Source organism: Anomaloglossus baeobatrachus, chromosome 2 (assembly GCF_048569485.1).
Source record: "Anomaloglossus baeobatrachus isolate aAnoBae1 chromosome 2, aAnoBae1.hap1, whole genome shotgun sequence".
NCBI classification, from domain to species: Eukaryota; Metazoa; Chordata; class Amphibia; order Anura; family Aromobatidae; genus Anomaloglossus; species Anomaloglossus baeobatrachus.
In genome coordinates, this window is record NC_134354.1 from 791,166,437 (window position 1) to 791,186,281 (window position 19,845).

The 19,845-nt window shown below is 43.3% G+C and overlaps 1 protein-coding gene across 1 annotated transcript in view; it reads right to left on the reverse strand.

The window, feature by feature from the left end:
• Positions 1–981: 981 nt before the first annotated feature.
• Positions 982–19,845, reverse strand: part of LOC142290084 (uncharacterized) — a 161,465-nt gene continuing 142,601 nt past the window's right edge. Inside the window, exon 15 of the mRNA XM_075334019.1 lies at positions 982–2,563. Coding sequence (XP_075190134.1) covers positions 1,775–2,563 — 789 coding nt within the window. The 3' untranslated portion in view covers positions 982–1,774. The remainder of the gene's footprint in view (positions 2,564–19,845) is intronic.

Genomic DNA, 19,845 nt, shown 5'->3' on the forward strand with positions numbered 1-19,845 from the left:
GTGCATTTGCTATAACAAAGCATTATTTGGAAATTTGACCCAAAATCCTGAGCTAATTGCTTAATAGGTCGTATAAAGCAGTTAGCTCAGATCAGGAGAGCCTGTAGTCGGGCTTGGTGTTCAGATGCAAGATCGATTAGTGTTCACCTGTCAGTGACTATTGTAGTGCCCCATGGGACAGGTGGTTAACTTACTCGTCGCCGAGCCGTTTCGGGTCGGGTCAAGCGTTGTCACGGGGTGGCCTTGCCCGGTTCTGTTGCCCGAGGCGTACAGTAAATGTTGGGTGAAGCGAGGTATTTGGGAGAGTTTGTCGTGACGCCACCTGTGGTATGCGGCCAGGAGTAGCCGCCGCTGCAGGATTCCTCTCTGGGGCAGGTGTTAAGGCAGTCGGGATGGTATCACTCACCACAGGCAAAGCGCGCCGTGGGTGGATGAAGAGGAAACGTAAAGGCCGTTGGCGCCTAAGCGCTGGGCGGCGTTGCCGGTAAGGACGAGCCAACACAGTCTCTGTGGGTTCAGGGTGTAGTTTACTCACAACTTCAGCTGCCAGCCCGGTCACACTGGTCACTGCCGTGATGGACTCCGGTCAATCCCAGATCCGGTAAGGGTCCACCACCGGTGTTTTTAGAGAGAAGTGAGAGTCCTATTTCTAGGGTGTTCCCCTCCACAGTTAGGTAATCTGGCTGAGATCCCGCTCCAAGCCCCGGGCCCAGTAAAGTCCAAGTTTTCCAGAGATTTCTTGCCAGAACTATGGTCCTGAAGGGTTTGTTTTTGATGTGTGTTGGGCCTATTTCCACCCCTAGTGGTACCCGCCCCCCCCCCCCAGGTGGCTGGCTTCAGTGACTGGAAAGTGCAATGATCGTTATGATTACCCCTCCCCCCAGCCCCAAGCATGCCTTGAGCCATCCCACCCTGTGTGAAGGCTCCTAAGCTGTATGTAGTGTGTGAATGTGGAACACCGGTGATTAACCCCCTCCCTTATCTGAGATGAATACCGCATCTTGAGGTGCAGTACCCTGAGGTGACCAGAGCCTCAGAGGCGCCACACTATCAGCCAGCCATGAAAAGCCATAACTACCTCCAACCATCTAGCCACCTAAGTGTGGTGGTTGCTACCGATTGTGGTAAGTAAATGGGGTCTCCACTAATAGGACAACCCCTTCTCATCCCCCATTAAAATAAAAAAAGCTTATACCCACCTGCCGTGCAGCCTCTATTCCAGTGGTGCTGGCAGTCAGTCTCCCAGGAGTCACATGAGGTTGCTACGTCACGCAAGTCTCACATCCAATCACGTGTTAGACACAGTGAACACTGCAATGATTGTGCACGGGGCTTGCGAGACGTAACCACCTTGTGTGAGCACAGGGAAACAACAATTGGCAACACCGGAACAGCTCTCCCTGGCACAAGAGAGGAGTATAAGCTTTTTATTTTAATGAAGGCAAACATGAGGAACGAGAAAACGTTGTCCAAGTAGTGGACAACCCCTTTAAGTTATTAATTCAATAGTCCTGCTGTGTCTTTCTTGTTACCACTTTAGTACAGCAATGTTCCCAAGGCTCAAAGATGCCATTGGACACAAAATGGAAAATGGCACAAAAGATGGCTAAAGAGCAGAATACAAAAGCAGTGATATTTTACTGTCCCCGTGACCATTGTGGAAGGCAATTCAAGTTATTAACACACAAAAGCCATCAATGAGATCATCCCCAAAATCTGATGGGTTTTCTCCATTTTAGCCAAGCAGCTGCCCCATTTCTGTCAAATCTGAACATTAAACATGTTTCTCTTCCAGGTGACTTTTCTGATGTCTAATAAGATTTGATTTATAGGTAAAATAGTTTCCACATTTTGAGCAACAAAATGGCTTCACCCCCGTGTGAGTTCTTTGATGCAAGACAAAACCTTTTCTATAAGCAAAAGATTTCTTACACTGCGAACAAGAGAATGGCTTCTCCCCCGAGTGCATTCTTAGATGCTTTACAATACTTGATTTGTGCCTAAAACTTTTATCACATTCTGTGCATGTATACGGCTTCTCCCCTGTGTGAATTTTTACATGTTCCAAAAGACTTGATTTCTGAGTAAACTTTTTCTCACATTCTGAACACGCAAATGGCCTCTCTGCCGTGTGAGTTCCCAGATGTTCCATTAGACATGATGAATTAAGTCCAAAATTGTTACCACCTTCAGAACAGGAGTATGGCTTCTCCCCCGAGTGATGTCTTTGATGTAGAGTAAGAGTTGTTTTCTGGCTAAAACATTTCCCACATTTTGAACACGAAAACGGCTTCTCCCCTGTGTGAGTTCTTATATGATCAATCAAATACGATTTTCGGGTGAACCTTTTTTCACATTCTGAGCATGAGAATGGCTTCTCCCCTGTGTGCGTTCTTAAATGATCAGCTAATTTTGATTTTCGAGTAAACTGTTTTGCACAATGTAAGCAAGAAAACTCCTTCTCCCCTGCATGATTTCTCTGATGTATGTCGAGGCTTGCTTTCTGAGTAAAACGTTTCCCACATTCTGAGCATGAAAATGGCTTCTCTCCTGTGTGAACTCTCTCGTGTATAGCAAGAAGCGATTTATAGGGAAAACATTTCCCACATTCAAAGCATGAGAATGTAATTATATCTTTGTGAATGCACTTGTGCCTGGAAAGATGAGACTTCTTTTGAAAATGTCGTCCACATTCAGAACATGCTAACGTTTTATCCTGTCTATGTTCAGGCAATTCCTTATCTTCCACTTCATTGCAGAGAGGTAAAAGGGCATCTGCTTGGGAATCTCTCCCACTGTCTTCATCTAGAAAAAGAAAATGCCGCAAATTACTTGATACTTTACTAATTCTATACGAAACATCCATTCTGTGGGTAAAGCATGTATGTGCAGTCAATAAATCAACATGGGTATTTTTTTTTCCTAGTTACACACAAAAGTACAAGATTAAGTAACGCATCAATAAAATGTAATCATATATATACTAAAATCATTTATCTTAATTACTAACAAAAAAACCTTCCCAAAGAGCTAGAGGAGCCCGAGTGAAAATCTATGATGTCACTTCCCTTATGGAGGAGCCCGAGTCAAAATCTATGATGTCACTTCCCTTATGGAGGAGGCCGAGTGAAAATCTATGATGTCACTTCCCTTATGGAGGAGCCCGAGTGAAAATCTATGATGTCACTTCCCTTATGGAGGAGCCCGAGTCAAAATCTATGATGTCACTTCCCTTATGGAGGAGGCCGAGTGAAAATCTATGATGTCACTTCCCTTATGGAGGAGCCCGAATGAAAATCTATGATGTCACTTCCGTTATGGAGGAGCCCGAGTCAAAATCTATGATGTCACTTCCCTTATGGAGGAGCCCGAATGAAAATCTATGATGTCACTTCCCTTATGGAGGAGCCCGAGTGAAAATCTATGATGTCACTTCCCTTACTCCGGGGTCATGCGCACTGAGCCGAAATCGAGTGTCGGGCAGTGAAGAGATGAGTGAGATCATCCTGTGACGCTGCACATTCCTTAGCATGATAGCATGCCCACAGGGGCGTACTAACATGCTAATGGAGGCGAATAGCAAGGGAAGCAACGCCCAGGGGACTAGTCCCCATGCTCATTAGCATAAAATAAAAGATCTTTAGAAATGCTTTTTCTAGAGATCTCTTTATCTATGCTAGTGTACACAGGGACAGAGGCAGGGATTAGCAATATGCACAGAACTGCTCGTGGTCCGGGGCATATTGGACCTGACAGGTTCACTTTAAAGGCTCTGTTCACCTCAACTATGTTAATTGCTAAGACACATCTATAGTGCCTTGAAAAATGATTCCTATCCCGTGCACTTTTTCACGTTACAGCCACAAACTTAAATGTATTATTTTTATATACCAACTCTAAGGAGCAAGAATAATAGCATGTAAAAAGTTTGGGCACCCCTGGTCAAAATTACTGTTATTGTAAGCAGTTAAGCAAGTTGACAATGAACTGATCGCTAAAAGGCAATTAACAAAAAACGAAAATGGGTTGATGCAAAAGTTTTGGCACCCTGCATGGTTAGTGCCTAGTAGCACCACCTTTGGCAAGTATCACAGCTTGTAATCACTTTTTGTAGCAGGCAAGAGTCTTTCAATTCTTGTTTGAGGGATTTTCATCCATTTGTCCTTGCAGACGTCTTCCAGCTCTGTGAGATTCCTGGCTCGTCATGCATGCATTGTTCTTCCTTGCAGATATCTTCCAGTTCTGTGAGATTACTAGCTCGTCTTGCAAGCACTGCTATTGCTTGGAGACGTCTTTCAGTTCGGTGAGATTCCTGGCTCGTCTTACATGCACTGTTCTTCCTTGCAGATATCTTCCAGTTCTGTGAGATTACTAGCTCGTCTTGCAAGCACTGCTATTGCTTGGAGACGTCTTTCAGTTCGGTGAGATTCCTGGCTCGTCTTACATGCACTGTTCTTCCTTGCAGATATCTTCCAGTTCTGTGAGATTACTGGCTCATCTTGCATCCTTTGCTCTTCCTTGGAGACATCTTCCAGTTCTGTGAGATTCCTGGCTCATCTTGCATCCTTTGCTCTTCCTTGGAGACGTCTTCCAGTTCTGTGAGATTCCTGGCTCATCTTGCATGCACTGCTCTTCCTTGGTCACGTCTTCCAGTTCTGTGAGATTCCTGAGCTCGTCTTGCATGCACTGCTCTTCCTTGGAGATGTCTTCCAGTTGTGTGAGATTCCTGGCTCGTCTTGCATGCTCTGCTCTTCCTTGGAGATGTCTTCCAGTTCTGTGAGATTCCTGGCTCGTCTTGCATGCTCTGCTCTTCCTTGGAGATGTCTTCCAGTTGTGTGAGATTCCTGGCTCGTCTTCCATGCTCTGCTCTTTCTTTGAGAAGTCTTCCAGTTCTGTGAGATTCCTGGCTTGTCTTGCATGCACTGCTCTTTTGAGGTTTAGCCACAGATTTTCAATGATGTTCAGTTCAGGGGACTGTGAGGCCATTGTAAAACCTTCAGCTTGCGCCTTTTGAGGTTGTCTATTGTTGATTGTGACGTGTGTTTAGGATCATTATCCATATGTGGAAGCCATAATCTTTCCACCTCTTGTCAACTTCAGCTTTCTTACAGATGGTGTTATAGTTGCATGAAGAATTTGTTGAAATTTCATTGAATCCATTCTTCCCTCTACCCGTGAAATAATCCCCATGCCATTAGCTGCAATACAACCCCAAAGCATGACTGATCCACCCCCATGCTTAATGGTTGGGGAGATACTCCTGAAATTCTCTGTCCTTTTTTCTTCACAAATACCTTTGATGATTGTGGCCAAAGAGTTCTATTTTAACTTCATTGGTTCACAGGACTTGTTTCCAAAATGCAAAATGAAAAACTGAGGGCACTTCCTAACAAACAAATGTGAACAGGTGCATACTGCACATGAAACCTAATCTAACAAATAAAGCAGCTGCACTCTGAAATACTAATGCATACAAACATTGAATACAAGAATTTTGGACATGTGTTACTGCTAAGTAAAATTAACATACATGGTAATGGGTAAATGAAAGGGTTCTGTGTCTAATTTGCCACTGGATATGTGGAATACATATACAATTAAAATGAAAGCATGCACTGGATATACTATTGCATAAAAATATATAGAAAAAAATGTATAAAAAAGTAATAAGAATATTTCCAATTGTAGGGAAGGAGTCTTGCGAGGATAATTTGCATATTCCCAGTGCCTTCTGGGATAAGTGAAGAGTCACCGCGAGCTCAAGGAGAACCGGGTTTTGGCCGTTACAGCCGGAAGGAAGACTTCTGAAAGCCAGGGAAGGAGTCTTGCGAGGATAATTTGCATATTCCCAGTGCCTTCTGGGATAAGTGAAGAGTCACCGCGAGCTCAAGGAGAACCGGGTTTTGGCCGTTACAGCCGGAAGGAAGACTTCTGAAAGCCAGGGAAGGAGTCTTGCGAGGATAATTTGCATATTCCCAGTGCCTTCTGGGATAAGTGAAGAGTCACCGCGAGCTCAAGGAGAACCGGGTTTTGGCCGTTACAGCCGGAAGGAAGACTTCTGAAAACCGCGCGCCGCTGTCTTCTTCATTGTGAGCGTGAGTGAGCAAAGTGTGAGCAAAAGTAAGTGTGAGTAGAATTGTTTGTATTTAGTTGTTTAATTACTTAACATTTGTTTAGTGCTATCCCCATTAGAAAATGTGCTCCACTATTGCTAATGCGATCCAGTGTACATCTTGTCTCATGTATGCAGTCCTTGAAAAGCCGTTCGAGGGTGCATACTGTTGTTCGAGATGTGAGCAAGTTGCACATTTGGAAGCCCAGATACTGGATCTAAATGAGCAGCTGGCAACTCTGAGATGCATTAGCAATATGGAAAGGAGTGTGCTGCTCACTGAGCAGCAGCTTGCTGGGTCAGATGTGGGGGAGGATCGTAGTAGGGAGCGGCAGGACGGTGAGGTAGGTAGCTGGGTGACAGTTAGAAAGGGGGGTAAAGGGAAAAGTACTAGGAAGGCTAGTCCTGAACTGACACACCCCAATAGGTTTGCAAACTTGGCAGATGAGGGGGATGTCATTACAGGGGTAGCATTGCTGCAGCAAGGCATGACCTCTGAACGCCAGAGGAGTGTCTGCTCCAGTAAGGGGGGGAAAGGGAGTGCAGGGCAGGCAAGACAGGTACTGGTAGTGGGGGACTCAATTATTAGGGGGACAGATAGGGCAATCTGTCACAAAGACAGGGATCGCCGAACAGTGTGTTGTCTTCCTGGCGCTCGAGTTCGGCACATCGCTGATCGGGTTGACAGATTACTGGGAGGGGCTGGGGAGGACCCAGCGGTCATTGTACACATTGGCACAAATGACAAAGTTAGAGGTAGGTGGAAGGTCCTTAAAGATGATTTCAGGGAATTAGGTTGTAAGCTTAAAGCATGGACCTCAAAGGTGGTATTTTCGGAAATACTACCTGTGCCACGAGCCACACCAGAGAGGCAAAGAGAGATCAGGGAGGTTAACAGGTGGCTCAGGAATTGGTGTAGGAAAGAGGGTTTGGGTTCCTGGAGAATTGGGCCGACTTTTCAGTTGGCTACAGATTCTATGCTAGGGATGGGCTGCATCTTAATGGGGAAGGTGCAGCTCTGCTGGGGCAGAAAATGGCTAGAAGGTTGGAGGAGTGTTTAAACTAGGAATGGGGGGCGAGGGTATTCACTTTATAGAAGGGGAATGTAGTGCAGATAGTGACCAGGGCACAAGTAATGAAATTGGGGGTGGTACGGGGGGAAGGGTTAGGACAGGTAATACAGTAAGCAGGAATACAGGTACAGAGTCATACGTAACGTGCATGTACACTAATGCCCGAAGCCTCACAAATAAGGTGGAGGAATTAGAATTAATATTGTTGGAAGAAAATGATGATATAGTGGGGATATCAGAGACATGGCTGGATGAGAGCTATGACTGGGCTGTTAATTTACAGGGTTATAGCCTATTCAGGAATGACCGTACAAATAAGCGAGGGGGAGGTGTGTGTCTATATGTAAAATCATCCTTAAAACCCATCCTGCGTGACAACATATGTGAGGGTACTGAGAATGTAGAGTCCCTATGGGTGGAGATAAGGGGGGGGAGAATGAATAATAAAATACTGATAGGGGTGTGTTATAAGACGCCGAATATTATGGAAGAGGTAGAGAATCTCCTCATAAAGCAAATTGATAAAGCAGCGAGTCTCGGAGAGGTAATTATTATGGGGGACTTTAACTATCCTGATATAAATTGGGGAACAGAAACTTGCAGTTCCAGTAAAGGAAATAGATTTTTGATAACAATGAAAGATAATTACCTTTCACAAATGGTACAGGACCCCACAAGAGGGGGAGCACTACTAGACCTTGTACTAACCAATAGGCCAGACCGCATATCAAATATACAAGTTGGGGGTTACTTGGGGAATAGTGATCACAAAATAATAAGTTTTCATGTATTCTTTAGTAAGATGTCTAGTAGAGGGGCTACAAGGACACTAAACTTCAGGAAAGCAAATTTTAAACGGTTGAGAGATGATCTTAGTGCAATAAACTGGTATGATGTACTAAGTAATAAAAGTACACAGAGCAAATGGGAGACTTTTATGAGCATCCTAAATAGGGCTTGTGCAGAAAATATACCCTATGGGAACAAACATGCTAGAAATAGGAGGAAACCCCTATGGCTAAATAGAGCTGTAAGGGAAGCAATAAAAGAAAAACAGAAAGCCTTAAAAGAATTAAAGAGGGTAGGTAGTGATGAGGCATTATATAATTATAGAAAATTAAATAAAATATGTAAAAAGCAAATTAAGTTAGCTAAGTTTGAGACAGAGAGACTCATTGCGAGAGAAAGTAAAAATAATCCTAAAATATTCTTTAACTACATAAACAGTAAAAAATTGAAAAGTGATAGTGTTGGCCCCCTTAAAAATAGTCTTGGTGAAATGGTGGAAGGGGATGAGGGTAAAGCCAACCTGCTGAATGACTTTTTTTCTACGGTTTTTATACAAGAAAATGCCATGGCAGATGACATGACCAGTGATACCATAAATTCACCCTTGAATATTACCTGCTTAACCCAGCAGGAAGTACGCCGCCGCCTCGAAATCACTAAGGTTGACAAATCTCCGGGCCCGGATGGCATACACCCCAGAGTACTGCAGGAACTGAGTTCTGTGATAGATAGACCATTATTTTTAATCTTCTCAGATTCCTTAATAACAGGGTCGGTACCGCAGGACTGGCGCATAGCAAATGTGGTGCCAATATTCAAAAAGGGGACAAAAACTGAGCCGGGAAATTATAGGCCGGTAAGTTTAACCTCTACGGTTGGTAAAATCCTTGAGGGTTTCTTGAGAGATGCTATACTGGAGTATCTCAAGAAAAATAACCTTATGACAGAGTATCAACATGGGTTTATGAGGGATCGATCCTGTCAAACTAATTTGATCAGCTTCTATGAAGAGGTAAGTTCAAGTCTGGACCAGGGAAATGCAGTGGATGTTGTGTATATGGACTTTTCAAAAGCTTTTGATACGGTGCCACACAAAAGGTTGGTACATAAAATGAGAATAATGGGGATAGGGGAAAATATGTGTAACTGGGTTAAAAACTGGCTCAGTGATAGGAAACAAAGGGTGGTTATTAATGGTACGTACTCGGACTGGGTCTCAGTTCATAGTGGGGTACCACAGGGGTCAGTATTGGGCCCGCTTCTTTTCAACATATTTATAAATGACCTTGTTGGGGGCATGCAGAGTAGAATTTCAATATTTGCAGATGATACTAAACTCTGCAGGGTAATCAATATAGAGGAGGATAATTTTATATTACAGGGAGATTTATGTAAATTGGAGGATTGGGCTGAGAAGTGGCAATTGAAGTTTAATGTAGATAAATGTAAGGTCATGCACTTGGGTAGAGGAAATAACATTTATGATTATGTACTTAATTGTAGAACACTGGGTAAAACAGACACAGAAAAAGACTTGGGTGTATGGGTGGATGGTAAACTTCACTTTAGTGGACAGTGTCAGGCAGCTGCTGCCAGGGCTAATAAAATAATGGGATGTATTAAAAGAGGTATAAGTGTTCATGAAAAAAATATAGTTCTACCTCTGTACAAGTCACTAGTGCGACCGCACTTAGAATACTGTGTACAATTCTGGTCACCGATATATAAGAAGGACATAGCTGAACTGGAGAGGGTGCAGAGAAGAGCGACCAAGATTATTAGAGGAATGGGTGGGCTGCAATACCAAGACAGGTTATTAAACTTGGGGTTATTTAGTTTGGAAAAACGAAGGCTTAGGGGGGATCTAATCACAATGTATAAATATATGAGGGGACAGTACAGAGACCTTTCCAAAGATCTTTTTACACCTAGACCTGCGACTGGAACACGGGGGCATCCGCTACGTCTTGAGGAAAGAAGGTTTAATCATAATCACAGACGAGGATTCTTTACTGTACGAGCAGTGAGACTATGGAACTCTCTGCCGCATGATGTTGTAATGAGTGATTCACTACTAACATTTAAGCAGAGCCTGGATGCCTTTCTTGAAAAATTTAATATTACCAGTTATGTATATTAGATTTTATGACAGGGTATTGATCCAGGGAACTAGTCTGATTGCCGGATGTGGAGTCAGGAAGGAAATTTTTTCCCCATTGGAACTTGTTTGCCACATTGGGTTTTTTTTGCCTTCCTCTGGATCAACATGTTAGGCTACGGGTTGAACTAGATGGACTTAGAGTCTCCCTTCAACCTTAAAAACTATGATACTATGATATAAAGTGCATGTGTGCTCTGACAGCCGAAATACCTATAAGTTGCTTAATCTCTGAAAAGTGAACGATGCGCTATAAAGTGCTAGTGCAAAAAATAAAAGCAAAACTGCATATATATATATATATATATATATATATATATATATATATACAGTGCCTACAAGTAGTATTCAACCCCCTGCAGATTTAGCAGGTTTACACATTCGGAATTAACTTGGCATTGTGACATTTGGACTGTAGATCAGCCTGAAAGTGTGAAATGCAGCAAAAAAGAATGTTATTTCTTTTTTCATTTTTTTTTTTAATTGTGATAAGTTTATTCAGAGGGTCATTTATTATTCAACCCCTCAATCCACCAGAATTCTGTTTGGTTCCCCTAAAGTATTAAGAAGTATTTCAGGCACAAAGAACAATGAGCTTCCCATGTTTGGATTAATTATCTCTTTTTCCAGCCTTTTCTGACTAATTAAGACCCTCCCCAAACTTGTGAACAGCACTCATACATGGTCAACATGGGAAAGACAATGGAGCATTCCAAGGCCATCAGAGACAAGATCGTGGAGGGTCACAAGGCTGGCAAGGGGTACAAAACCCTTTCCAAGGAGTTGGGCCTACCTGTCTCCACTGTTGGGAGCATCATCCGGAAGTGGTAGGCTTATAGAACTACTGTTAGCCTTCCACGGCCTGGACAGCCTTTGAAAGTTTCCACCTGTGCCGAGGCCAGGCTTGTCCGAAGAGTCAAGGCTAACCCAAGGACAACAAGGAAGGAGCTCCGGGAAGATCTCATGGCAGTGGGGACATTGGTTTCAGTCAATACCATAAGTAACGTACTCCACCGCAATGGTCTCCGTTCCAGACGAGTCCGTAAGGTACCTTTACTTTCAAAGCGTCATGTCAAGGCTCGTCTACAGTTTGCTCATGATCACTTGGAGGACTCTGAGACAGACTGGTTCAAGGTTCTCTGGTCTGATGAGACCAAGATCGAGATCTTTGGTGCCAAAAACACACGTGACGTTTGGAGACTGGATGGCACTGTATACAACCCCAAGAATACCATCCCTACAGTCAAGCATGGTGGTGGCAGCATCATGCTGTGGGGCTGTTTCTCAGCCAAGAGGCCTGGCCATCTGGTCCGCATCCATGGGAAGATGGATAGCACGGCCTACCTGGAGATTTTGGCCAAGAACCTCTGCTCCTCCATCAAGGATCTTAAGATGGGTCGTCATTTCATCTTCCAACAAGACAACGACCCAAAGCACACAGCCAAGAAAACCAAGGCCTGGTTCCAGAGGGAAAAAAATCAAGGTGTTGCAGTGGCCTAGTCAGTCTCCTGACCTTAACCCAATTGAAAACTTGTGGAAGGAGCTCAAGATTAAAGTCCACATGAGACACTCAAAGAACCTAGATAACTTGAAGAAGATCTGCATGGAGGAGTGGGCCAAGATAACTCCAGAGACCTGTGCCGGCCTGATCAGGTCTTATAAAAGACGATTATTAGCTGTAATTGCAAACAAGGGTTATTCCACAAAATATTAAACCTAGGGGTTGAATAATAATTGACCCACACTTTTATGTTGAAAATTTATTAAAATTTAACTGAGCAACATAACTTGTTGGTTTGTAAGAATTATGCATCTGTTAATAAATCCTGCTCTTGTTTGAAGTTTGCATCTTATCAAACCTGCTAAATCTGCAGGGGGTTGAAGACTACTTGTAGGCACTGTATATATAAAGTAGTATACAATTAATGAGCTCACATATAACTGTAATTTCAGTATTTAAAAAGCACAAGGTATGTATATGATAAATCTGCATTTATTTTATTTTTTTTCATCAAGATACGATTACATAAAGAAAGCAACAAAGAGTATGAATAAAAAACTGAATAATACGTTAGACAAGGCATGTATATGATGAAAATAAAGTGCAAGTGCAGAATTAATGCGATCAGTAACTAATGAGCTATATAATAACAATAATAATAAATACGCTCTTACATAGATAATAGTGCAGCAAAGAAAATTTACCTTTAGGAATGCATGCAATGGAGAACCATGAAGACACACACCCATAAGCGCGTTTCGGCGTACCTTTATCAGGGATTCCTGATTTGTGAGGCTCCAACATTTTCATTTTCAGAGTGCTAGGCAGCTCCTTAGAATCACTCATGGCTGCTGTTTTTTGGCACAAGGTTAGAGGCGGCTGGGTTTTTATAAAGCTGTGACACTGGCATCACCAGATCTGTTCTAATGATGATAGTGAACAAGCCATAACCCTAACAGGCTAATGAAGGTCTGAAACCTCACTGAAAGTATTCTGAGCAAACAGGTCTCCAAAGGTGTCGAAACTTTTGCATCAGCCCATTTTCCTCTCTGTAATTTTTCAAATATAAAAGATTTTTTTAATTTTTGCCTAAAATACAAAGTAAATGTGTCATCTTTAACTTTCGGCCTTTTAGAGATCATTTCATCTACATGTTGCCCGAACTTTTACATTCCAGTGTTCCTGGTTTTCTAAATATTTTAAAAACATAAATCTGAAAATTGAGACGTTCATTTGTATTCAGTCCTGAGTCAGTAGTTTGTACGACCACCCTTCTCTGCAGTTACTGGTGACGTTTTTTGGGGTCTGTCTCTCCAGCTTTGCACATCTAGAGGTGACATTTTCCTCTTCTTCTTCTCTCGCTCAGTGAGATTGGATGGCGACATCTATGATCAGTGATTGCCTCGTCTTATCGCAGATTCTCGGTTTATTTGGGTCTGGACTGTGACTCGGCCGCTCACACACAGGAATATGCTCTCATCTAAACCCTACATTGTGGCTCTGCAGGATATTTGGGGTCATTGTCCTGCTAAAAGGTGAACCTATGCCCCAACTTCAATTTTTTTTCAGCCTCTAACAGGTTTTCCTTCAGAATTGCCCTGTATTTAGCTCCATCCATCTTGCCATCACCTCTGACCAGATTCCCTGCCCCTGCTGAAAAATAGCCTCCCCACAGAAGGACCCTGTCTCCACCATGTGTGATGGTGGGGATGGTGTTTTCAGGGTGATGTGAAGTATTAGTTTTCCACCACATATAGCATTTTGCATTTACATAGTTACATAGTTACATAGTTACTTAGGTTGAAAAAAGACCTAGGTCCATCTAGTTCAACCTTCCTCCACCAGTTCTACATTTAGTCACTAAGTCATTTATAACCAACAATGTTTTGTGTACTGAGGAAATCATCCAGCCCTTTTTTAAAAGCTGTTATAGTATCTGCCATTACTACCTCTTGTGGTAGGGCATTCCACAGTCTGACCGCTCTAACTGTAAAGAACCCTTTCCTATTTAGGTTTCGGTTTAGCTAATAAAATTCACCTTTAGTTTCACTGGACCAAAGGACCTTCTTCCACATGCTCCTTCATGGCTTTTTGCAAACTGGACTTCTTATTGCTCCTTGCTTTCATAAATGTCTTTAGACTTGCCCTCTTCTATGAAGGGCAAATTTGTGGATTATACAACTAATTGCTCGTCCTGTGGATAAATTCTCCCCCTGAGCTGTGATCTCTGCGGCTAAACACAAAGTGACCATGGGCCTCTTGGACGCTTCTCTAATTAGTGTTCTCCATCTTGGAATGTCAGTTTTGGTGGACAGCCATGTCTTGGTAGGTTTGCAGTTGTGCCATACTCCTTCCATTTTTACATGATGGATGCAACAGTTCTCTGCGAGATTTTCAGAATTTGGGCTATTTATTTTTATTTTGTTTTTATAACCGAACCCTGCTTTACTCTTCTCCACAACTTTATCCCTGACCTGTCTGGTGTGTTCATATTTGATCCCTGATGTGCTCACACAAACCTCTGAGAACTTCGTAGAACAGCTGTAATTATGCTGAAAAGAAATCACTAACAGGTGGGCTAAATGTAGCAATTATGTGACTTCTGGAGGCAATAAGGAATTTAGGATTTTATTTAAGTGAATCAGATTACAGGGGCCTGAATACAAACGGAAAGTCACAATTTTCAGATTTATATTTATATACTAGCTGCAGGACCTGGCGTTTCCCGGGATAATAACTGTCCCGGGATAATAACTGTCTCTCTCCCAGTCTCTGTCTGTCTCTGTCTATGTGTGTCTCTGTCTGTGTGTGTGTCTCTCTCTATCCATGTCTGTCTGTGTCTCTCTGTCTCTTTCTCTATGTCTGTCTGTCTCTATCTCTGTGTGTGTCTGTCTCTCTGAGTCTGTCTGTCTCTATCTTTTTGTCTGTCTGCCTCTCTCTATGTCTGTCTGTCAGTCTCTTTCCCTGCCTGTCTCGTTCCAGGTCTGCCTCTTTCCCCGACTGTCTTCTTCCCCGTCTGTTTCTTGCCAGGTCTCTTTCTTTCCAGGTGTGTCTCTGTATGTCTTTGTCTGTCTCTTCCCCTATCTTTTCCCCTGTCTGTCTCTTTTCCGGTCTGTCTGCCTTTTTTCCCGTCTATCGCTGTCTGTCTCTTTCCCTGTCTGCCTCTGTCTGTCTGTCTCTTTCCCCGTGTGTCTGTCTGGCTTTTTTTCCTATCTGTCTCTGTCTGTTTGTCTCTTTCCCTGTCTGTCTCTGTCTCTCTCTATCCGTCTCTCCACCGACATCACATTACCTCACACATAAGCGTCTTATACTATGAATGTCCTTTGTTCCTATAGCAACCAACCACAGCTGATATTAATAGCCTGTAGCTCGCATTCACTTTAATGGAGGCAGTTTTTTTGGAGTGTAACTGTAAAGTGCGGGGTTAAATGTTCCTGTCAAAACATAGTCTGTGACGTTCCCTGAGTCACATGGGGTGTCTGTGCAAAATTTTGTGATTGTAAATGCGACGGTGCAGTTTCTTTAGCGGACATACACACATACATACACACATACAGTTTTATATATAAGATTTAGAAAACCAGGTATTTATTTTACTTTTGTGGATGTACTGTGAACAAAAGTGGAAAGTTCACGGGATATGAATACTTTTTCAAGGCACTGTATACAGAATTAGAAAGCAATTGTGCAAATAGCCTACATTAAAAGTGTCATGTCATTACGTGTCTTCTGCCTTTATGCAAATCGATACATTTGAATAGATGTTTTATTATTTTTTTAACTTTTAGAAATATGTATTTAAGAAGATTAACCGTATTTTTCGGATTCTAAGATGCACTTTTCCTCCCCAAACTTGGGTAGGAAAATGAGGGGCGCGTCTTATAATGCGAATGTAGCTTACCGGGAGGTGGAGAATGGGGGCTGTTCTGGCTGCAGTGGGGACTGTGCTGGCTACAATGGGGTCTGCGTGGAGCAGTGCGGTGTGGCGCGTGAGTGCTCTCTTAGCGGTGCAGGCTTCAAATAATGGTGCCCGGAGCCTGCGCGTGCGCAGATAGAGCTCTCGGCTCAAGATCTCATCTGCGCACTCGCCGCCTCTGGGTCATTGATCTCCCAGCAATGCACTTGCACGTGCGCAGGTGACATCTCGGCTTGTGATTGAGACGACAGCTCCATCTGCGCACGTGCCAACTCCGGGCATCATTTCTATGAAGCTCGCACCGCTGACAGAGCATGTGACACCCGCCGCACTGCCCTGCTCCACAGTCAGTATGGCACCCGCAGCCAGCACAGCCTTCACTGCAGCCAGCACAGCCCCTATCACAGCGCCTGCAGCATTGCCCTACTCCAGCACCGCTCCTGACACCCCCCTCCTTTTTAGCTCTAAATTTGGGGTGCGTCTTATAATCTGGTCTTATAAAATGAAAAATACGGTATGTATCCAATAGAATCATAGAATATTAGAGTTGGAAGGGACCTCCTGGGTCATCTAGTCCAACCCCCGGCCCAAAGCAGGATTCACTAAATCATCCCAGACAGATGTCCGTCCGTCTTTTTAAAGACTTCATTTGAAGGAGACCTCTCCACCTCTCGTGGCCTCCTGTTTCACTCGTTGATCACCTTCACTGTCAAAAAGTTTTTTCTAATATCTAATCTGTGTCTCCTCCCATCAGTTTCATCCCAATAATATCGGTAGAAGTCATCAGTGCTAGACTAGTTGGGGCCAGTATCTAAAAACTTGCCGTCTTTGTGTGGTTTCCTTCTGTGATGGTGTTGAAAATATGAAAAAAAATATTTCGATAAGAAAAACATCAGGACAAGGGGATCCCGCAGGTGGTAGAAGAGGTCAGAGGAAGATGTCAAGAATCTCACACACAAGGGGTGCAGAGCGATGTAAATAACTGGTTTGTAGACACAACTTGTCCTTCTTGAGCTGGATGAGAGATAGAGGCAGATGCCGACATTCAATGAGGTCAAGCAAAAAAGAACCACAACATTTCGAACAGCAAAGGACCTCAAACACCGAATTCCTGAGCAGTGGAAACACATCGCCAGGTCAGATGAATCCATTCTGCTGGAAAGGTCAGAATTTGTAGTGAGCATCATAAATCGATGAACCCTCCCTTTCAGGTGTAAACCGTGACGGTAGGGTCATGGTGTAAGGAAGGGTTTCTTGTCGCACCCTGGCTCCTCGGATACCTGTGGACGTTGAAGGTGCAGTAAAAGTGTCGGGAATGTTTTTTCAATGAAGTAGTAGGGGTATGAATAGATACTTGACGACAACAGAGACACATTAATTGGCGCATGTGTCCAGGTGATGATACAAGAAGTTGGTGAAGATTCCTTTATTGACAAGGTCTCAGATACAACGCGTTTTGAGGTTCATAGACCTCTTTATTAAGCTACAAACACCTCTATCATCACACAATGCCAGACAACTGTAAATGCTTACAAAAAGGGCGCCAGTCTCGCCCACATAATAATAATATGAATATACAAAACGTATAAAGAATTATTAATAATAAAAAATATTCCCATTACCTATATGTTAAGATATACAATAAAACTATGCCTTAAACAGTTCAGAAAAACGTATTGTAAAGTGCTTGCGTACATGTCAGAGATGGGCCGCTAACGAAGACGATCTAATCGCGTGGCCTGGAAGACGCCAACCTTTCGCATCTGCGAAAAACTAAAGATGAGTGGTGAAGGGGGTGATAAACAGAAACACGTCTCCTCGTAACATCCTGTCTTATAGGAGATGGGTCTCTTCCTACTTGTGTACCATAGATGAGGTGATGCTACCCGTATGCCTACTGTAGAAATGTCTACACAATGAAAGGCTGGCCCGTGCATGTTCTATCGCTGCCATGTGATGGGGACACTATGTATAGGAACAAATGACAATGTGCTAAGAGGAAAACCATACAAAGTGTGATACGCGATAAGAATGATCAGTCCCATGATGGGTCTGTATATAGGAGTGTGTGTACGATGAGGGGCTGAGGGACCCACAGGGTGGATAGATGAACACCATGATCCTGTAGGTGGACCCCTATCTAGGATGAACATAAGAGTAGTTTGTAATGTATTTTGTTTTCGGAGTTTTCAGCTACTTTCTCTTTAGTCCCTCTTTCAGGACATACACAGTCTAATGGATATCTCAAGAACATCTAGCGCTTTATTAGGCCTTCAAAGCAATTAATGGAGGACTTGTTCTATCGTCACGATAGTGAATTTCGAGAATTCGCTTCTATGTTTCTGCAGGGCATGCCCATCGATGCTATGCTTAGTGTAGAATGGTGTTTGTCTATTACATTTCTTTGTTGTTAAATGACGCAACCCACATGTGCACTCTATACGGTATATAACATATGGAGTAGAGCAGGTGAAGGTTTGGATCTGGACTGTTTCACACTCACACAAAAAGTATCTATAATGTATGGCTATATTGTCATTAGCACCTTTAGCTTGACCAGGGAAAATAGGGAAACCTATGCAGACCCTAATTCTATGGTCCCTGAGCTCACACTGACACCCAGAGGTACCCTTGAAGGTAGGGAAGTCTGAGCCCCCGACCTGGCCCTGACTCCTGTCCTGGTCCTGATGACAAGTCCCCAAAGAATGGGAATGAAGCCTAAAATACAGGCGACAGGCTCTGTTCCCCATTCTTTGGGGACTTGTCATCAGGGCCAATTCGGTGACCCAGACTTCCCTACCTTCAAGGGTACCTCCGGGTGTGAGGGTGAGCTCAGGAACCCTAGCACTAGGGTCTGCATAGGTTACTCTATCTTCGCTGGATATACGTTACACCCTCTTGTGACATAATAACCAGCCCCCTAAAGGTGATCAAAGAAAAAACTATGTTTAAAGTGCATGCTCCTGGATGAGCCTGTCCCTATAGAGGTGACACCCTACGAGCGACTTTTTTCCTAGTTTCAATGTATTTTGAAATTAGGAATGTTTTTTGGCACACCCCAACTCCCCCACTACCGACTGGTATGTGTAAAACAGATTATCGTGATAATTTTTCTCATTTTTTTTTAGTGCTTTATTACTTTTTGCAAAGTATTAGCTCATTTAAATGGAAAAAATAGTCCTTATGGTGCATGAGAGTTATACATGATCATAGGAGGCCTTTTGTTTTGTAAAAATCTGCATTAGAAATTTTTTTGGGTACCTTCACACCATATTCCAAATTATTCTACAAATTAAGTGTCATAAAGATGTAATTTATAGTAACCTCCTGGATGCTCATGTGTCCCAGGGTCAAACCCTCATGCCCCTGTGATAATTAGTTTGCCAACTGAGCCCAATAATAAAAAAAATACTTAATTAGGATGTTCCACTTTATTACACAGCCACAAATTTCAACAATGTGGGAAAGAAAAAGAATCTCTGCTGCCAAAAAGGGTGAAATAGCCCAATGCCAGGACAAGGTAAGAAAACATTAGATATTTCAAGAATATCTACATGTGATCATCATACTGTGAAGATATTTGTGGCCGATACACAGCACATATGGGTTTGTGCAGATAAAGGCAGAATGAGGAAGGTTTATGCCAGGCAAGTTCATCGGATTAAGAGAGCAGCTGCTAAACTACCATTACAAAACATCACACAGATATTTGAAGCTGCTAGATCCTCTAGAGTCTGGGAACCTCAAGGTGTAGGAACATCCAGAGGCTGCAGTTGTGCGTGAACCTACTGTTCGGCTAACCCTAAACAGCACCCACAAACGGAAATGGTTGTAGTGGCCCAGACAGGCATGAAAACTCATTGTGAAAGAGTCTTCTTTTGTAACGCCTGCCTGGATCCACAGACTCAGACGGGCTGTAATGGACACGATCAAGGGAAGCCCCTCACCAAGCAGGACCCCCAGAACCTTGAAACCCTTTAACCCCTATACAGGGATTTGGAATTACACAGAGCCCTGGAGATCACTACCTGTGGAAGGCTGCAGTTTGAGAGAGTAGTCATCAGGCAGGGTCAAACCAGGAATTGCAGAACAGGGACAGAATCGACAGGCAAGGACGTAATCAGAAACAAGCAGAGGTCAAAACCGGATCGGGCAGCGAGGTACAAAAACAGCAGGCAGGAGAGGTAGTCAGAACACAAGCAAAACTCAGAACACCGGAATCACAAAACAGAACAGGAGCCGGAATATCAGAACTATCTCCGGCAGAGGTCAGCAGACAGAAGGGGAATTAAGAAG